Below are 20786 nucleotides of genomic sequence, written 5' to 3'. Positions count from 1 at the left end.
ACTTGCATTTTGCTGTTGTTGAGACTCCAATGTGGCTCTCAATGTTTGTTCCAGTTTGCCTGAAAGTAATTTCCACTCAACTCAGGGTACCAGGAAACCAATTTATAAGAAATGCACACATTTGTTTTGTGGGCTTTTTATAGGTCCTTCTGTTCTGGCCAAAAGAGTAATTCATGCTATCTTGAAATGACATACTATACCAAATTTGTACCATCAATTATCAAATCCCTTATTTATCAATCAGAAATAAAGAACCTTGAGTTAGCCTTTTTCTTCCACACAGTTACTGCTCTCTTATCAACTTAAAGAATGCATGAATTACATACTTGGTTGGTCTTTTGTGCCTTGATGTACAGATTTACATAAATAGCTGGGTTTTTTTAAATGATTTAAAAATCTGGTTGATCTATTTTTAAAACCATTCTTCATGTGATTGAAAGAGTATGTAAAATAAATGTATCTGCTTTGTACGAAAACCTCAATCTGTTGGCTTTCAGGTGAGTTAGAATTATACTCTCATAAATGCTGGAAGGCACTGAGATGTGGGAAATGATTTTAAAAATTAGTATCTGTAATTTCTTTCTCCACTTGCATGGCCAGACTTGTTCCATTATTCCCCTTCTTGAGTAAGCATATCTTGAGCTGAAGACTTGCTGGCATAGCCACTTTTTAAAATGGTGCTACTAGAGCTATGATGATTCATATTGACAGAAAATCTGGTTAGCCTGCTTTTTAAGCCATTGTTTAATCCGTTAAGTCATCTTACCTGTTTTGTAAGACAAACACAATAATTGCCTTCAAACAGAATTATATTTACATAATACTGTACCAGATAACTTCTAGAATGCTCTGAGTTGGAAGGTGGCTAAAGTCGATAGCTGCAATTTCTACATTGTAATCCGTTTATGTCTCTGTTACAGGTGCTACAATGAAATTTGTAACAGTTTATCTCCTGGGAATGTTTATTCCATACCTCTATTTAATGTACCTTATCCGACTTGTATTTGAAATCCTAATTCCCATTATGGGGCGCAGTGGTTCTGAAGCTCCACCAGATGTAGTCATGGGTATTTTCGCCCTTGCAATATGCATACTTCTGTCTTCCTATTTGGTAAGATAATTTTAAAGGCTTGAATTCTATGCTTGAACTTATTTGATAACTTTTGAACAGTATATTTAAACATGTGTCCTGTCAGTGTTCTCACCTGAGGAAAGAAGGTACGATCAGCATGAAAACATTTGCTATGAAGGAACAAATACAATCAAAAAAGGAATTTTTAACTGCAAGCAGAATTGCAATTAATGGAGGTATCTGGGAAGATTTTGAGGTGCATATCTTGCTATCTTGCATGTACACAATGGAGAAGACACATGGATAGGCAATATTTCCCTTCTTATTCCAGCCTCCTCCTTCTGATATTCAAAAGGAAACTTACTTTTTCAGTAAGAATGTCTGTGGTTGGATTGTGTATTTTATCAATCAAATCTCCAAATGCCCAATTAGGGTCTGTCTTCTATACAATACCTAGTTAGAAATTTCCCATGGCAAAAATTTGAAATCAAGCATTTGTGCTGTTCTCAATTCTTTTTTAGTCATTAAAAATAATTTGCAGTAATAGACTGGTTTGTCAGATGAGATACAATTTCCCCTAGGTTGACTGAGAGCACTGTGTTAGCAGTCCTTTTGCATCTGAGTCTTGGCTTCCCCTTATTCTCACAAAAACTAAAAGGGAAAAAGACCCAGAAGAACACAAGAGAAGTCAAGCTCAAAAATTGTGAGACATTTAGCTGTATCTTGTGGCTTAAAATGGATAATTTTCCATTCTGTGAACTGAGGTGACCACATCCTACACTTCCAAATAACCATTTATAGCTCTCATTCTTTTCCATGTCCTCTACCTTTTGTGAATTTTTATTTGTGCAGGGCAGGTAGCGCAGTTCACGATCTACGGAATGGGCTTGGAAGTAGAAATAAATCGAAATTCTGTAACAGAAAATAAAGTTTTGTGCCTTTTTTGTTGCAAATTATGTCTGCCCTCTTAATTGATCAATAGATTTTTGTAGCTTATTATTTAGCACCTGCCAAGGGTACTAAATTTCAGGACTTTTTCCTGACCCCACCGCCATCACTTCTGAGAATTCGTTAAGATATCGTTGCAACTGTAAAGACTAAACCTCATTTTAGTTTCTTTAAACTACGTTCATAAAGGCATGTTTTGTAGAACAATAGGAAATGTGTACTTGGCTTTTTCAGCCATCCCTCAGTCAAGGACAGCACAAAATCAAATGCCTGTGCTACAGGAAACATTGCGGATGGATTTGGGGAAGTCACTAGCTTTCAACATGATCTCTGATTCGCCACAAACTTAAAAAAATTAAAATTAAATTGTATGTGGAAAGATATGTTTCAAAGAAATAAAATGGTTTGTTTTAACACGTTTAACATTTAAGTTTGCTTGACACACTTATTTTCTAGAAGTACAGTAATTCAGTAAAAGTAATTGCTTTCTTTTATTTCCCTTTTTTTTTCTAGCTCAGCTTTATTTATCTGTCCAGAAGCACAAAGTTGACCTTAATATCTTTGACAACTATTTTTATAGTCACATTTATCCTTGTTTGCAGTGGAATCTTCTTCCCTTTCAGTTCGGATTTGGCAGACCCGAGGCCTAAGCGAATGCTTCTTCAGGTAAAAAGTGTTTCTGAATTTGCAAGGAAATGTACGATTTTGTTTTTTTAAGACTCTCCTTTGAAAGGATGAGTACTTTGCCTTAAATCCAGTGGTTTGAAATTAATATGTGTACTTTATTTTCATCAACCTCATTCTCAGATATGCTTATCTTGCACTCTTCAATATGCCATCTTACCTCAGCCTTTGGATCATGTCATCCCTGGAACTGGGAAAGAGGAATCAGAAAGAAATCTTCACTGATTCTGCCCAATTATTTCATGGTTTAATATAAGAGGGTGTATTGGCAACTTGGTTCCTATATAAAATAGGAAAAGGCAATCCAAATGTCTTATAATCATAAATCTCTAGTCAGATCTCTGACTGATTTTTGTGAGAGTTCTATTTCTTACACAGCCGTAGTTATCAATTTACAATCTGCCCATGTGAAATGGAAGTGGCCCAAAGGAATTCAGTAGAATGACCGTTGTCTTACCTGAACGGTCGTTCTCAGGGCGCTGCGGGAGAGTCCAAGGATGGGTTAACACAGCCTGTTTGCCCAAGGACTGAGTAGATTTTTCCCCTCTGGCCACGCCTCCTTTGCCTCTTCCGGCTCAGTTTTAAAAACGAGGTCTTGTCCGACGAAGACGCCCTCAGCTCACACCTGTGTAAAAATACAATCTCGGAGCTAAACAATTACCCTGGGTGGGTCTTGGATTCTCCCGCAGCGCCCTGAGAATGACCGTTCAGGTAAGACAACGGTCATTCTCCATAGCGCTGCTTGGAGAGTCCAAGGATGGGACATGCCCAAGCTATGGTATCCCAGGGCGGGAAGAAGTGACATTGTCCGGAGCCTCAATAACCTTCTGTAACACTCTACGGCCAAAAGAGGCTTCGGCAGAGGCAAAGGAATCGATCTTGTAGTTTCTAATGAAAGCCGTGGGTGACGCCCACGTGGCCGCTCTGCAAATGTCCAGAATGGATGCTTGAGTCGCCCAGGCCGCAGTCGTGGCCGCACTTCTGGTGGAGTGTGCCGTTACACGTGCTGGGACCGGCTTGCCCTGAAGGTCATATGTCATCTTAATGCGAGCCCGCAGCCACCGACCTATGGTTGAAGACGATACCTTGCGACCCAGCGAGCCTGGTTGAAAAGACACAAAGAAGGCCTCAGAGTGCCTGATGTCCTTCATTCGTTTCAGGTAAATGCGGACTGCCCTTCGCACGTCCAATTTGTGCCACCTGCGCTCCTTGGAGTGTTGAGGGCTGGGACAGAAATTCGGGAGGATCACCTCCTGAGACCTGTGAAAATGAGAATTCACCTTCGGCATGAAGGCGGGATCTAACCATAGGATGACCCTGTCTGGGTGTATGATGCACAATTCTTCCTTGGCCGAGAAGGCCGCAATCTCAGATACCCTTCTGGCTGAAGTAATGGCTATGAGGAAGGCGGTCTTAAGGGTCAGATATCGAAGAGAGACCTTCCTCAAGGGTTCGAAGGGAGCCGCTGTCAATGTCTGTAGGACAAAGGGTAGGTTCCAGGTCGGGTACCTGTGCACCACCTGGGGTCGAATGTTGTAAGCCCCCTTCAAAAAACTCTTGACCTGAGGATGGTGACTCAGGGATTGAAGTTGGTGTCTGGCTAAGATGGTGGATAATGCAGCCACCTGGCGCCTGAGTGTGGCTGGCACCAGTCCTTTGTCCAAGCCCTCTTGTAGGAAGTCCAACAACTGAAGGATGGACGCTTCCGCACTGTCAATGTCCCGTTGGCTGCACCAGGTAGAAAAGGCAGCCCAAGTCGCGTCATAAATACGAGTAGTGGCCGGACGTCTGGAAGCTTGGATAGTCTTAATGACGCTGTCTGAGAGGCTCTGGTCCTTCAGAAGCTGCCCCTCAAGCACCAGACGGCTAACTGCAACCACTGGGGCTCTGGATGGTTGATGGGCCCCTGACGCAAGGATACCTGGTCTGGAGGAATTTTCCACGGTTGTTCCACAGACAGATCGACCAGGTCCGCGAACCAGGATCTCCTGGGCCAATGTGGAGCCACCAGAATGAGCTCCGCCCCCTCCTTCAGCAGCTTGTAGATCACCTGCGGAATCAGAGGGAGGGGCGGGAACGCGTAAAGCAGACCTGGAGGCCAGTTGGACCTCAGGGCATCCGTCCCCTCCGCTTGTGCTGACTTGTAGCGGGAGAAGAACCGCTGGAGCTGTGTGTTTGCCGCCGTGGCAAACAGGTCGACCTGTGGGAGACCAAACCTTCTTACCACCTGTGCGAACAGGTCCGGATGAAGTTGCCACTCCGAGTTGTCGATGGTCTGACGGCTCAACCAATCCGCACTCACGTTGCTGGTTCCGGAGATGTGATCCGCCCTCAGCGACGCTAAGTGGCTCTCTGCCCATCGTCCTATGGCCTCCGCCTCTGACATGAGTCTTTTGGAGTGGGTCCCTCCTTGCCGGTTCACATGAGCCTTTGTGGCCACATTGTCGGTCAGTAGCAGAACGTGGTGCCCCTTCAGCTGTTCTGCAAATTTCCTCAGCGCAAGCCGGGCTGCCCTGAGCTCTAGCCAATTGATGCTCCGGGCTGCCTCCGCGCTGGACCACCTGCCTTGCGCCAAGTGACCCTGGCAATGCGCCCCCCAACCGTAGAGACTGGCGTCGGTCGTTACCACGATCCTGTCGGGTTCTCTGAATAGGCAGCCCTTCTCCACTGCTCGAGACTGCCACCAACTCAGAGACCGTGTCACTCTTGGTGGGATGCGAACTTTCCTGGTGGAGTTGCTGATCTTTGCTCTTTGCATTGGAAGCAAGAACCATTGCAGCTCCCTTGCATGGAGACGTGCCCAGGGAACTATGTTGAGACAAGAAATCATGTTCCCTAACAGTTGGGATAGTTGCACTACCTGCCAGGACCTGTTCTTGCGACACAACCGGATTCTGCTTCTGAGGTTGCGGATTCTTTCCGGAGACAGGGACACCTGGCAAGAAACCGAGTCTATTATGGCGCCCAGGTGTTGTATGCGCGTGGCAGGAGTCAAGTTGCTTTTTTCCATGTTTACGGAAAACCCGTGGTCCTGTAAGGTATGAACTGTGATGTTTACATCTCTCACCGCTTGTTGATGAGTCCTTGAGTGGATGATGATGTCGTCCAGATAGCACTCCAGGCGGACTGGAAGCTTGCGCAGGTGGGCCGCCACAGCTGCAAGAAGCTTCGTGAACGTTCTGGGTGCAGAAGAAAGTCCGAATGGAAGCGCCCTGTATTGGAAGTGCTTTCCGTTGTAACACAGGCGCAGGAACTTCCTGTGTGCGGGATGGATGGGCACATGCAGATACGCCTCCTTGAGATCGATGGAGGTGAGCAGATCCCCTTGTCGCATGCAGCTTAGGATCGACTGAAGAGACTGCATTTTGAAGCGCTTGTAGGCCAGATGTCTGTTCAGGCGCTTCAGATCTAAAATGGCCCTCCACCCCCCTGAACTCTTGGGGACCAGGAAGAGAATGGAATAGAACCCCCTCCCTTCCTGTTCTGGAGGGACTGACTCTATTGCGTTGATCTGCAGAAGATGATCTATTTCTGCCTGCATGAGAGCCCTCTTTACAGGGTTCCTGGATAGTGGGCAGCGAACAAAGGTCCGCGGAGGGGAGGATAGAAACTCCAAGGTTAGACCCCTCCTGATGGTATTTAAGACCCACTTGTCCGAGGTTGTTTCCTCCCAACGGTCTGCATAGAATTGCAGGCGGCCCCCGATGGGAGGAGACCCCAGACGGTCACTTCCCACGTCTAAACTGACGGTTGTGGGAGCCCCCACGAAAGGGTTTCCGAAAGGAACCTTGATTGGATTGTCTGCCCCTGGAAGAAAAGCTGTTTCGTTCCTGGGACCTGTCAGAGGACTGGTTAAACTGTCTCTGGGAGGAATAGGAAGAGGTGGAGGCCTGGGCACCTTCCTGTGCCCGAAAGGCCTGTTTCCTGAACGAGCCCTGACCTTTTTTGTCATGCTTCCTGAAGGTGGAAGGAAGGACCTTCCTCTTATCCTTCGTCTCAATTAGGAATTTCTCTAGGGAATCCCCAAAGAGATTGTCCCCTTTGAATGGAGCTGAAGCCAGCTTCCACTTCGCCTTCATGTCCGCCTGCCAGTGCCGGAGCCAAAGCAGGCGGCGAGAAGTGATGTTAGACGCTAGTGCCCTGGAAGCGAACTTCGCTGCATGCAGAGAGGCATCAGCGGCATATTCCACAGCCGTAATGATCTTGTTAAGATCATGTCGCCAACGAGATGCTTCAGATGGGGGCTGAGATCTTAGTTGGCGCAGCCATAGTAGGGATGCTCTCGTAAAGAACGAGGCAGAAGTGGAGGTTTTGATCGCCCAGGCAGCCGCCTGGTGCGTTTTGAGACAAGCCTTTTCTGCCCTCTTATCCTCTGCCTTTAACCCTTCTAATAGCTCGGCCGGGAGATTAGAATTAGAGGTCAGAGAAACCACAGGGGCATCCACCTCTGGAGGTTTCAAAACATCCTCCAACCTAGGCTCTAAGGGGTACAGTGTTTTGTCTGCGCCACTAGGGTTGGCCAGGGTACCTGGCTGCGCCCATTGGCGCTGGATAACTTCCATGAACATATCAGGGACTGGTATCAGTTCTGGGTCAGGGGTTGTTTCGCTGAACAGCCCTGCCATGAGGTCCTGGGAAGTAGAGGGGACTTCCTTGTCCTTAGGTTTGGCACCAAGCTCAGTAGAGGCTCTGGCCTTGTGTAAGATGGACTTGAATAAGGATGGCTTAAAGAGACCAGTGAAGGAGGGCTTGTCTGGAGGCATATCCTCATCCTCCGAGAGAGCAAATTCCTCAGCAGTCTCCTCCTCCCACGTAGACACCTCTGTGGTGATAGAAGTGCCCGGGGAATCGAGGACTCTGGTCCGCTTTTCCCCCAGGGGGCGAACAGGCCTAGAGGCCTTGCCACCCCTGCCTTCCTGTAGCCTCATGGCTTCTACCACACCCTGGGAAATAGCCTGCGTGATGAGATCCCTCATTTCTGCTGACATAGCTGGGCCCTTGTCCTCTACAGGCCTGGATTGGTCATAGGCCTGTCCCTTGGCACCCCTAGGAGGATCTCTCTGATCCTCTGCATGAAAACAACATTGAAAAGAGGGGATATCCTCCCTGACTGAAGAGCTAGGAGAATCTGGATAACCCAGAGAGGCTGCAGGGGATCCTGACATGGAATCCCTATCACAGAAGGATGGAGATCTATCCCCCATTTCCTCCCCCTGCTCTATCTCCCTCTGAATGGGTGGGGAAGGAACTGGCCCAGCCTCACTTGGCAAGGATGCAGAGGGAACCTGGGGCCTAGCAAACTTGTCCTTTAGGGAGTCCTGCCCTTGTCCCCTTGAATTTTGGAGGCCTTGCTCCCAGCTGAAGAGTGGGAAGCTTTCCTCCCAGCGCCCTTGTTTCCCTTTCTCCCTTGGCCTGAGGGATCTGGCCTACTGCGCTTTGCAGATGGCCCTGCCAGCTCCTCCCTTCGCTCCAAACCTTCATCAGCCATCCTAGGTTGAGCTTGATCCGAAGAGGTCGCTGCTGAGGGAAGGGCAGTGGACGCTGGCCCGACGGCTCCAGAAGCGTCTGCAGATTCAGTTGGGAGGCTGGATCAGGCACCAGGACACTCCTTGCCGCTTCCCCTTGGGTGGCTGGGGAACTTCAGGCTTGCTGGAGACCCAGGCAAGCCCTCGCAATCCTCCGCGGCTGTCTGCTTGAGGCGGAGAGGCTCTGCTGCTTGCTGCTGCTGTCCGGTAGGTAAAACGTTTCAAAAAAATGGCCGCCGGCTCTTCTGCGCGCCAAAAGCCTCACTTAAGGTCCAGGCGCTCCCTATTGGCTGCAGCCGAAAAGCGCGCCAAAGCAGCGCTTTTCAAAATGGCCACCGCTCTCCCGATCGGCAAAAGACGCTGCTTGGAAAAGCAAGGGCTTTTTTAAAAGCCTCTTCTCCAAAGCGACCAGGAAAACACGGGGATTGCCGTCTTTCCCTGCGCTCGCCAGCAGACGCCGGACGAGCGGCCTCGCTTGTTCCCCCAGCTGCGACTAAGCAGCTGTGGAACCGATCGCTGCCTCAGCCTTACTCTTGTAAAATCTTCTTCTTGGTAAAAAAGGAAAAAAGAAAATAAAAAGCCAAAATAATAAAACTTGGGGGAAAATCCTAATAACAACTTAATAGTAACACATAAATACTCTAAAATCACTATTGGAGAACCCAGTCTATTTACTCAAAAACTGAGAGTTCTCCAAAACTAGTCCTATCGGGCGGACTGAGTTTTTAAAACTGAGCCGGAAGAGGCAAAGGAGGCGTGGCCAGAGGGGAAAAATCTACTCAGTCCTTGGGCAAACAGGCTGTGTTAACCCATCCTTGGATTCTCCAAGCAGCGCTATGGAGAAATTCTTGTTCTTCATCTCCAGAGGTGCCTCTGTAACAGCTGTCATCAAACCTTTTGAAACCAACACATTATCCCATTAAATCCAGGGCTTGGAAAGGATGTGGTCAAAATTCCCAAGAAAACTAATCAAAATGGCTAAGGTTGCCCTGAGGTTTGGAGGCAAAACTTACAAAACTGAAATGAGGACATCACTTGTATGTTCAAGTACTCACTGATAGTTCATTTCCAACTTGTATCATGTCTGACGCAGTTAACATTAATTGATAAATACGATTCTTGCTGAAAACTCTAAATTGACAAGTAATTATATGAAACTGGATTTTTCAAGAAAACCCTCATGCTATTGGGACATGATCAAGTGAGGTCGTGCTTAAGCAAATGATAGAAAACAGAATATTGTAACCCCTCAAAAGTGTAGAACTGGAACATGCAGTATCAATACACACTTCAAAGCGGCCTTTGAAATACCAGGTTAATAATACATTTCAGCCAGCAATTCTGTTGTTATGGCTCAATATTATACTATCAGCTAGATAGAAGATTTCATTTCACTTCATGCGCAGAAAGATTCTGTCCTTGTAAAGGGTGTGAACACTGAAACAAACTCATATTCTGTTGTGCAATAACTTTTACCATGGATATGTTTATCATAAACATTTATTCCCATCCTTTTATTGGCAATATATCAAGGTAACTCTGACTGTTGCAAAATTTGTTTTTAAAACGTATAAAACTTGCACATGGTAGACAGCAAACTACAGCTAGTCCTGGAGTTGCCACCGCTATTGGGACTGGAATTTTCATTGTGGTCAAGTGACTGGATTTTACAACCATTTTATGATGGTTGAAAGTTAAATCGCACAATTATAAATGCAAATCCAGGTTAACTAATGTCAATTTTTGCCGGAAACTGGCAAAAAAAGGTCACACATTGTGATCATGTGATCACACGACATTGTGACCAATTGTAAATGCCACCTAATTGCCAACCACCCAAATTATGAACATGTGACCATAGGAGTGGGGCAGTGGTAATAAATTCAAATTTATATTGTAACTTTTTGGGAGGCCAACAGTAATTGTTAAGCAAACAGATATAAGTTTGTCTTATCTGTACCAGTACCTGTAAATGATTTTATTTGATTAAGTAGAAATGGAAATGGAGGCGTCCTACAGATCAAAACAATTACTTAAATCAACCTACAGACATATTAGGTATTTCCCCACATTTGCTGGCTGGTTAGATGTTCAGTACAACCAAAGTACTATGTATTCAAATGGGTGGAATAAAACAGCAATAAAAGAGCCGGTCGACTCAGATCTGTTAAATAAATAAAAGTGTGGTTTCCTAATAGGTGTGTCTTCTAGCGTAGTATGTACATACTGTATGTTAAGTCTCTTTAAAGCACAGACTTGTAAAGCAAGTCACATAACAATACGTATAAAGCTACAACCCTGTGTAGACATTTAAAACAAACAAATAATTCAATTTAGGAATATCAGTCATGTAATTCAAGTTATTAGCTTCCTAATGCGGCCTTTAAATCTTATGTACATTTGAATTAATTCTTTGTTGAATTTAAAGTACTGTATTTTTTGGAGTATAAGGCGCACCCTTTTCCCTCAAAAAAGAGGCTGAAAATCTGGGTACATCTTATACACTGAATACAGCATTTTTTGCTTTCTGAAACCCTGCCCCCTTCACCAAAATGGCCATGCATAGCTTGTAGGAGGCTGTCAGAAAGCTCCTGAGAGCTGGGGAGGGCAAAATTGAGCAAAAAATTGCCTGTTTTTTGCTCAATTTCCCTCTCCCAGCCCCCAAGCACTCTATAAGCTTCCTAATGCCCTTTTTTGACAAATAAAATGGGTCCGTTTTCGCGAAAACTGGCCTTTTTTGCTCGTTTTTGGGGGCCCCCTTGCCTCCCAGGAACACTCTGCAAGCCTCTTAAGGGCTATTCATGCCCTTTTTTTAAAAAAAAATGGGCCCGTTTTCACAAAAAAACGGGCAGCTTTGGGGTGGTTTGCAGAGTGCAAAAACTTTTTTTTTCAAATTTGTCTCTTCAAAACCATGCTGCGTCTTATACTCCGGTCCGTCTTATACTCCAAAAAATACAGGTAATTTAAATTTACAAACTAGTTTTAGTAGCAACTTCTTGGATTGAAAAGGCATATTCCTAATTAGGTGATAAATGAGCATTTAACCATGCTGTATGGAGTGTGTGTGTGTGTGTGTGTGTGTGTGTGTAATATTGCAGAATGTAATATAAAATATGTTAAGCGCTATTTTAGGAACTGAGGAGAGCAGATTGACAAATATATTATTCTATGAAAATTGTTATTACTGTGAAAAGGGATCAAATTTTTGTAGTGATTTATGTCACTTGCTTGATTTGCCATGTCAGCTGGCTTCACTGTGGTAGGTAAATCACAGTGGATAATTTTGATTATTATGGGTTGTCACATAGCCAGGTTGTCATATTTATTTGCCACCCATCTTGTGGTTTAAGGCAACTCTGAGCAGCAGCCATTTCTGAAAAATTATATTTGAACTTTGAGTGGGCATGCTGGTATCCAGAGTGTGCTATTACTGCTTATAACTTGGTTAAACTGATAACCACCCTACTTGCTCACTCAGTAACTTCCTCTTTACTTTACTTTTACTTTATTTTCGACTTTTATACCGCCCCCTCTCCCAAAAGGGACTCGGGGCAGTGTACAGTCAGATTAAAATACATAAATACATAGGAATAAATACAAACATAGTTAAATACTAAATACCTAAAAGAGGAGGCTGTAAAAACTGTACCTAAAGTAAAGCAGTTAAAACAATGTTTAAAAATAATCCCTAAAAATACCCAATTAAAAATATCTGCCAGGAGGTAAAATAAGACTATGAATGGGCCAAGCCGGCTAAACGGAACAGGTGAGTCTTCAGTTTTTGTCGGAAGGAGCGGAAGTCGGTGGTGGTTCTGATATCAGGGGGGAGGTCATTCCAGAGGGTTGGGCCCATCACAGAGAAGGCTCTACATTGCTCTCTGACCTTTCCTTGCTTTCGTAATATTATCAGCTTCTTCAGTCCAAGCTGTGATCATAATTCTTTTTTTATGACTCACAACAGTCATGATTAGTATGCTGTTGGCCAGGAGTTTTAAACTCAAGGCCCAGGAACCGGATCTAGCCTGCAGGGTACTTAGATACCCTGCGGGGCTGCTCTGGAACAGCAAAGGACCAGCCTGTGGTGCTATTACCAGCGAAAACGAGCTCTTGAGCTGCCACGGCCTCCTGCCATGCACTGCCAGTGAAAAGAGAGCTCGGGAGCCTGTTTTTGCTGGCAGAGTGCTCGGGCCACTACAGGCGCCCCCAACAGGAGTGATGTTGAGCTGGCCACGCCCACTCTGGTTCACTGAGGTCAAACAAAACCCCGATGCGGCCCTCAATGAAATCGAGTTTTACACCCCTGCTGTTGACCATCACGCAATCAGCTTTGTGGGTTTCCAAAAATACAGAAAGAAAAATGTCTACTGCAACAGGCACAGTCAGATTTAACACTCACATTGCATATTTGAGAAGTCACCCAGACGTTTGTAAAGAAAGGACATCCTTTGCCCCAGTGAGCTATTTTGTATCTGCCTTACAGACCGGTGGCAAAGTCTTAGTAACTTCTTGTCTTGTCATTTTCCCAGCATTTAAACAGAAGATTTCATAGCCTAGATGGTCACTTGGAAAAAAGTGATTCTGGAATATGGATGAATGGGATGGACTACAGTGGGATATCGCTCGTGACACCCCACCTGCCTGAGCTCAACGACTCTATTGCAGCCACATGTGAGGAAGGATCCCCTCTCTGTGGATTTCCTTGGATTCTACCTGTGAACTACTTTTTTCGGTTGGTTGTAATCACACCTAATGAACTACTTAGTTTTAACAGAAATATCCATTGATGCAATACTTTTGAAAAGCAAGTATCTTCAAGTAAATCAGTAAACCTGTTGCATTTTAAGCCAATCTTACCAGAAGGAAACCAATTGCAAAACAGGGCAATCTCCATAACAAAGCCGCAGCCGGACTGGAAAGAGTCTGAAAATGTGGTTTAGGGTTTAATAATAATAATAATAATAAATATTTATTTCTTAGCCGCACCCTCTCCCGAAGGACTCGGGGCGGCGTACAATAAAACATATGAAATAAATATATAGACAAGACATACATATTACAAAAACATATACCAAGACATGTACAAGGAGGAGGTCGGCTAATGAATAAAAACAATAAAATACAATGTTTAAAAACCCCTAAGTAATTGAATGCAATTAAAATACCCAAATAAAAAACCCGTCAGGAGCGATATAGTTAGATCAAAGTTGAGCCAGGCCAGCTACTTGGTTGAGAAGTGGGAGAAGAAGTGACATTTTTCTTTCTTCCTGTATCTTTTGCTGGACTGATGGGGTTTCCTAAAACTTCCTGCAGAGGACAGGAAACGTTTTCTGTTTTAATCTCTTTAATCTTGAAAGGCAAAAGGGATCTTCAGCATGAAATTAGGCCAAGAAACAAAGCAGTCACAGAGGCCACACTGACATGAAAGCACAAAAGAAGAAGAAAAAATAATAATGTTCTGGGGTACCATGAAGCAGAACTCCAGCTATTGGGAGGCTTTGTTTTGTGCTTTTGCACCCTTTTCTATTTATGTTTAAAAAGTGTTAATGAATCCTAATGTTTTCCGAATAAGCTTGGCCTCATCTGTCAGTAATACCATCAGAGTTATTCCTGTCTCTGTGTAATAGGGCCTCTTGTCATTCCGCTTTGTGAAAGTTTTCAGCTTTGACCAAAACTTTGAGCCTTTTATCGTTATTTCCTGGGGATCTGATAAACAAGGGTGGGCTTTTTAAAAAGAAAAATATTCTGACAAAAACTACTTTTGACAGATTTATCCTTTTATTTTTATGTTACAATGAAAAAGGCTAATCGTTTTGATTTCCTTTGCATGCAAGACTGTCACATTTTGCATATTCAGTAGCATTTTAGGTTTTAATATGCTCAGCCATATTATGCTTTGTGGAACAGAATTAACCTGAAACAGTAATTTGAAATATTTTAAAGGACTTTTACAGTTAATTACATTGATAACTTTTATAAAAATCCCCCTTTTTTAACAGGAAAACATGGTATCTTCCTGCACCAGCAATTACTCCCCAAAACCCTATTCGCTTTCAGCTTCTTTCTAAAGAGCAGACACCATGGGATTCTACAAAGCTAACCTTTGAAGTAATAGGTGGGTGAATATCTCATCCTTCCTTGCCTTGAGAGGATTCTTATACAGAATTATTTGATCATAACAACTAGTTAGCTATGGCAAATTATTTAATTCATCTAATTAGTTACCCAAATATGATGTAATATTAAATCAGGAACCTTCAGTCAAAGTTGTTAGAGATCAGCATGAATACAGCATATCGCAGACACAACATGCATTTTACAGGCTGTACCTGAAGATATTTTTGACTATGATAAGCAAAGCACTTAAGGACAGGACATGAAATAACATTTGATAGATGGAAACCTATCACAGAGAGACCTAGAATTAAGGAGAAATTTCCTGACAGTGAAAACAATTAGCCATTGGAAAAGTTTGCTTCCGGAAGTTATGGCTGCTCTGCCACTGGAGGTTTTTAAGATTGGACAGTCATTTGTCCAGAATGGGATAGGGCAGTGATGATGAACCTTTTTGGCGATGAGTGCCCAAACCGGAATGCATGTGCATGCGCGCTGGAAACCCAAACACCAGCTGACCGGTGCACATGCGTGTGCTGGCCAGCTGGTCTTTGAGTTTGCGGCACGCAGCTGGTCTTCATGCATGCCAGAGCACCAGAAACCCGAAGACCAGATGGCCGGTGCATACATGCCTGGTTTTTGGCCGTTTTGGGGGGCTGTTTTTCAGTGCTTCGGCAAAGACCAGCTGGCGATGGTGCACGCGCCTACAGAGAAGGCTCTGCATGCCACCTCTGGCACTCGTGCCATATGTTCGCCATCACAGGTATAGGGTCTCATGCTCGAATGGGGGGTTGGACTAGAACACCTCCAAGGTCCCTTCTAGCTGTGTTATTCTGTAAATTATGTCATAAGAGGTGTGCCAGTTTCTTTTATTAGGATGTATTAAAAATCCTAGATGTTTTTAAAAGCATAGGTCATAAATTAATCCAGAGATTAGGAAAATATCCCTTCCAGGATATTACGAAAATCCAAGCAAGTGGTGTATTTAGATTGTGGCACCAAACATGTGGCAGCTCCACGATCCTTTCTTCTGAATTCATGTAGAGATTTTTGTTTATCATCTGCTTCAGGTTCAAGCCACATGGCATTATATCTTCGACTACATCAAGGCTCAACACTGTCCACTTGGTCTCTTGGAAATGGAGCTCCCGTTGTTAATAGCTTGAATGGAGACTACTTTGTGTATTATGCACGTGGGCTCCATGCCAACCCCTGGCACTTTTGGATCGAGCTGAAGGTGAGTTTCTTCTTTCAGCATCCCATCATTTCTTAGAACTCTCCTTTCTTCTTTAGTTAAATGGGTTGCCCTTTGGATACAGTTTATTAATTCATCTTCATCTGTAGAACTTAACACACAATTGCTTTCTAGTGCTATTAATTTGGATATGCCTTTTCTTTATGTGTCCTTCACATGACAAGTGTTTATATTTCATTTCAGGAATACATTAAATCAAATATGCCCTTGAATATTAGATTCCTGCAACTATACCGCCAGCAGATAGAAATTAATCCTGTACTCCTGTATTTGCTTAGTTGAAATTCGCTGAACTCACATGGTGTTTCCAGATGCTCACTTAAGATTGTATCAATTATCTGTCATTGTCTTACTGACATGGTTATATTAGTAGATGCAAACAGGGTAGCGTATACTGTACTATTCATATATTACCATTGGTTGCAGTAAACCCGAGAAGCAAATTAGAATTTGTCTAGTACTGGAGAGAAGTTCTTGAAAGGTGTCCTTATCTAACAGCAAAATTTCAAACTACCTTTATGTCTATAAAATATGATCATTTTTTCTATCTAGATATATAGAATCACGGTGGCTCAGTGGCTAAGACGCTGAGCTTGTCGATCAGAAAGGTCGGCAGTTTGGCGGTTCGAATCCCTAGCGCCGCGTAACAGAGTGAGCTCCCATTACTTGTCCCAGCTTCTGCCAACCTAGCAGTTAGAAAGCATGTAAAAATGCAAATAGAAAAATGGGAACCACCTTTGGTGGGAAGGTAACAGCATTCTGTGCGCCTTCGTCGTTTAGTCATGTCGGCCATATGTCCATGGAGACATCTTTGGACAGCACTGACTCTTCGGCTTTGAAATGGAGATGAGCACCACCTCCAAGAGTTGGGAATGACTAGCACGTGTGAGGGGAATCTTTACCTGATATAGAGTCTGAATTATATTTTGATGTAGAATGGTATTGGCAAAAGAAAAACAACAGAATTATCTTGGTGTTCTGCTCTATATGTTTGAATTAAGGTTCACTTCCTCAGTTTTTTTAATGGGGATTAAACATATTCTATATCCTTCTGACTCATAAACTAACTTTAACCCTAACCCCATAAAATGTAATTAATATAGGTTCAGGAATTTAGTTTCTTCCATTTTATTTGCTAGGTATAGTGCTTATGTGTTCTGCTTCAGGCTTAAATAACATTTTGTTTTGGGAACAGCCATTTTTAACACCATTTCAGTGAGCATCTTGGAATCCTTTAAAACTTTGGTTTCTTCAGCTGATGATACTCTTTGGTTCCTTCTTTGCAAGCTTCGAATTCTACCATTACACAGTGCTGAATGAGAATAGGATTCAAATAATCAGACATGAGCTTATTTGCTTTTTTCTCTTTTTAGGGTTCGGACAAATCCACGAAAGGAATGGTCACCCTTGCCATAGTTAACCATTTTTTGTTTGGAGAAGATCAAAAGTCATCTCCGTTACATGCTTTACTGGAAAGATTTCCCAACTGGATTTATCCCTTAAGCTGGACTTCTACCTATGACCAGTTTATCTTTTAATCTAGAAATTATAAAAAGATCAATTGTCTCTCAATTATTGGATGCCACTTTGTTCATAGGGAGCTTGGGTGAGTCGGGAAAGATGGCATTCCTGACAGAAAGAAAAACGATGAGGAATAATTTAGCCTAAAGTATATTTCAATGGCAGTATTGATAAGACCTCTTTGGGGAAGGAGGTCTTTTGTTTCTTTAATGCAAAAAAAAAAAAAAATTCACCAGTTTCTGCCACTTGAATAGTCCCTTCACCTGCTGACATTATAACACCAAACTACCTTTTGGAAAGTAGCTTTAGAACAGCTGTTCTTGGGTTTTTGCAATAAAAGGAGCTTTTGAACTGAAGCTACAAGCACAAAATAACATTCTTTACTGCCTTTAAATAACACAAGTGCTGCCTTGTGCTTAATATTTTGATGTGTTCTCATTGACTAAAGAATTGTTGTAATTACGCACCGTTAAGGCTATCATGAAGAATATGGAGCTGTTAATGGTAATTGCTGCAATAATGATACTCATTTTGAATGCACTATGTAAATAAAGCTCTTTTAATTATAATGCCAACAAGCTTGATGGTCAATCTAACTGAATTCTTAAGTTTGTGTGTTCCGGTTTTACTGTTTTTCCTTCTTTTTTCTGGATTCTTTTATGCCTATGAAACAGTGGTGGGTTTCAAATTTTTTTAGAACCTCTTCTGTAGGTGTGGCCTGTTTTTTAGGAGTGGCTCGGCGGTCATGTGACCAGGTGGGCATGGCCAACTCAGAAAATGTGCTGAAACTCACTTAACGACGCTCTTAGCAACAAAAATTTTGGGCTCAATTGTGGTCATAAGTTTTCTTTTTCTTTCTTTCTTTCTTTCTTTCTTTCTTTCTTTCTTTCCACTTTCTTTTTCTTTCTTTTTTTCTTTCATTCTTTCTTTCTCTTTCTCTTTTTCTTTCTGTCTCTCTCTCTCTCTGTGTCTGTCTGTCTGTCTATCTCTCTCTGTAGCTCTTTGTTTCTATCTATCATTCTCTCTGTGTGTCTGTCTGTCTCTCTCTCTCTCTGTATCTGTCTCTCTCTTTCCTCCCCACCATCTCTGTCACTCTGTGGTGTGTGTGTGTGTGTATGTGTGTCTCACTTGCTCACTCTGTGTGTCTCTCTGTGTCTGTCTCTGTCTCTCTCCCTCTCTCTCTCTGTCTCTCTCCCCTCCCTCCCTCTCTGCCACTCTGTGTGTGTGTGTGTGTGTGTCTCTCACTCATTCACTTAATCACTCGCTCTGCATCTCTCTCTCTCTGTGTCTCTGTCTGTCTGCCTCTCCCTCCCTCCCTCCCACTCTGTCTCTCTCTCTGTCTCTCTGTGTGTCTGTCAGTCTCTCTCTGATTCCATATCTCTCTCTCTCTCTCTCTCTCTCTCTCTCTCTCTCTCTCTCTCTCTCTCATTCACACACACACAGACACACGCATACTGTGGTCACCTTGTTCAGTGTTCCAATCACATTTGAAACACTCAACAACTGGTCTGCATTTATAGTTTTTTGCAGCATTCTGCAGTCACAGGACCAAAATATATGGTTAAAAGTACCTGGCAGTGGCGTTTTTCCCTGGGGGGCTCCGCAGAACATCCCAAGACTGATGCCACCACATCTCCTCTCTTCGGGGACAGGTCCTCTTCAGAAGGACGACGCCTCTGTGGTCCCCCTCGAGTTCCTTGTCTTCCGGCCGCGGTCACATGGAAAAGATAGGTGTATGCACACACGCACAATTACAGGCCCAGAGAGGGAAGCCTCTGCACAAGCCCGGGCGAGTGAGAACAAGTTCCCGCCATTACAAAGGCTCCGGGATGAGGGACGGAATCTTTGCTGCTGGACAGTAAAGCTCCGTCCCCAGAGGCAGCAGGACCAAAACCCTTCTCCCAACTGGCTCCTCCTCCCTCTGAGGGCGAGAGGCCCGGCTGCCCCACTGCCTCTGGCTTCCCTCCGAGAGTCTCCACTCTCCGGGGCTGTAATTGTGCAGTCTGTGCGTGCCTATGTTTTCCACGGGGAGTCGCAGGTAGACTCCAGAATCACTCCATGCCGAGGCTTCCCTCGCCGTGCCTGTAATTGTGCGTGTGTGCAGGCAGGTTTAGGTTTGCGAACGTCAAGTGTGACATCCACGGGATGTCCTTTTTGCACTATGCAAAAGAGGGGGGGCAGGCAGGAGTGAGCATTCCTGTACTGTGCCACTGGACGAATGGGTTCTAGCGTACTGGTTAGAACCGGCTGAAACCCATCCCTGCTATGAAAGCAAAGTCCATATTCACCTGACTTCCCTATGGCAATCAAGCAGTATATGAACAAAACAGTTGCCTGTTCATCCACTGTAAGCACCTAACACTATATTTCTAAGCACTGAGTCACCTTTCTGGTCTCTTGTACACACACACACAACACACAAACTGTATTTTGGTGATAATATGCCCATTAGTTAATTACTGAACTGGTTACTTACAATTATTTTTATTATTTACCTGATTTTTCAGGAGAGTGCCATTTACACTCCATTGGAAGCTGCAGGTTTCTACAAAATTAGGAAAGCTTATGGGGAAATCAAGTTAAATCCAGTTTTGCCAAAGAAATAGGAATAAACCATTCCTAAGCCGTAGGAACTATAAAGTTGGTATGGGCCTCTCTGCAGAATAGCACTAAGGTTTTTTTGTCTTCTTTCATGGCCATTTCTAAGGCTGTAACCCTGGAGTCCTTGAGAGAACACTCCAGGAGCTACAGAGTAGCCTGACACTCTCTGTAACCAAGGGGTTCATCCTTGGGGGAAGGACCGCCAACCTCCCAAATATTATCATTGTAATCTTTGCTGCTTCAGACTTGAAGACCAAACGGGCAGAGATGGATGGCGGAATTGAAGTCCCCTCTTGACTGTAACTGGAGGCCCACTGCCAATCCCCCAAATGTTGATATTCCAACGACAGTAACTTCAATGGCCGGTCATAATATACCATTTGTTTAGGCCCACTGTAATGTCCAATGATCACTACATGAACGGCTGTTAATCAAGGATCATCAAGGAGTAGTTGCTCTTTTGTAACTTATCTAGTTACTAAACTTGTATCAAGAAAACTGAACATTGTTCAAAAATTAAAAACATCAAACATCAGGGCAGGTGGAAAATAAGTTTTAGAGTAAACCATTTTGGTAAGAAAGTAAAAGGTAAAAGGAGGGATAGAAATTGGGATCTGACCCTATCAATGAGGGATTTCTTGGATTTTGGAGAGATACCATTTAAATCTTTATTTTAAAGTATGAAATGGAAGCTACCGCAGCCATTTGATTCATTGTAATTTCTCCTCTGTGCGTCTATTTTAGAAAAAACGTTTTAAAAAATAATAAATTATTTTATTGTACGGTAACTTGAAAGACGCCTTATGCACAAAGCCAGCTGGGTGACATTGGGCCAGTCTCTAAGTGAGTCCTAGATATTGGAAACCAGTTCTGAAATCTTGGCAAGAAAGTTTCAGCGACTTAAAAGCATCCAAAAAATAAAAGCAAAAAATTTAAATGACTTAGGTGTGGTAAAGCAACAGAAGAGTTCCTGGTAAATGCAACAGCATAAGTAGTTATGGAGGCAATGTAATCACAGTTTGGGAAATGCCTTGGCTGCCACCTGGCTTCTAAAGGCAGTTCCCTGTTT

At 43.6% G+C, this 20786-nt stretch overlaps 1 protein-coding gene across 1 annotated transcript in view; it reads left to right on the top strand.

The window, feature by feature from the left end:
* ERMP1 (endoplasmic reticulum metallopeptidase 1) overlaps positions 1 to 17695 on the top strand; it is a 37315-nt gene extending 19620 nt beyond the window's left edge. Inside the window, exons 10-15 of the mRNA XM_081943360.1 lie at positions 921 to 1111; positions 2534 to 2686; positions 12756 to 12958; positions 14226 to 14341; positions 15411 to 15577; positions 16969 to 17695. Coding sequence (XP_081799486.1) covers positions 921 to 1111; positions 2534 to 2686; positions 12756 to 12958; positions 14226 to 14341; positions 15411 to 15577; positions 16969 to 17133 — 995 coding nt within the window. The 3' untranslated portion in view covers positions 17134 to 17695. The remainder of the gene's footprint in view (positions 1 to 920; positions 1112 to 2533; positions 2687 to 12755; positions 12959 to 14225; positions 14342 to 15410; positions 15578 to 16968) is intronic.
* The last annotated feature ends 3091 nt before the right edge of the window (positions 17696 to 20786 follow it).

This window comes from Natrix helvetica (genome assembly GCF_964273705.1).
Source record: "Natrix helvetica genome assembly, chromosome: 2".
NCBI lineage: Eukaryota > Metazoa > Chordata > Lepidosauria > Squamata > Natricidae > Natrix > Natrix helvetica.
Note: the sequence above shows the minus strand (reverse complement) of the source record. Positions and strands in the feature narration are given on the sequence as shown.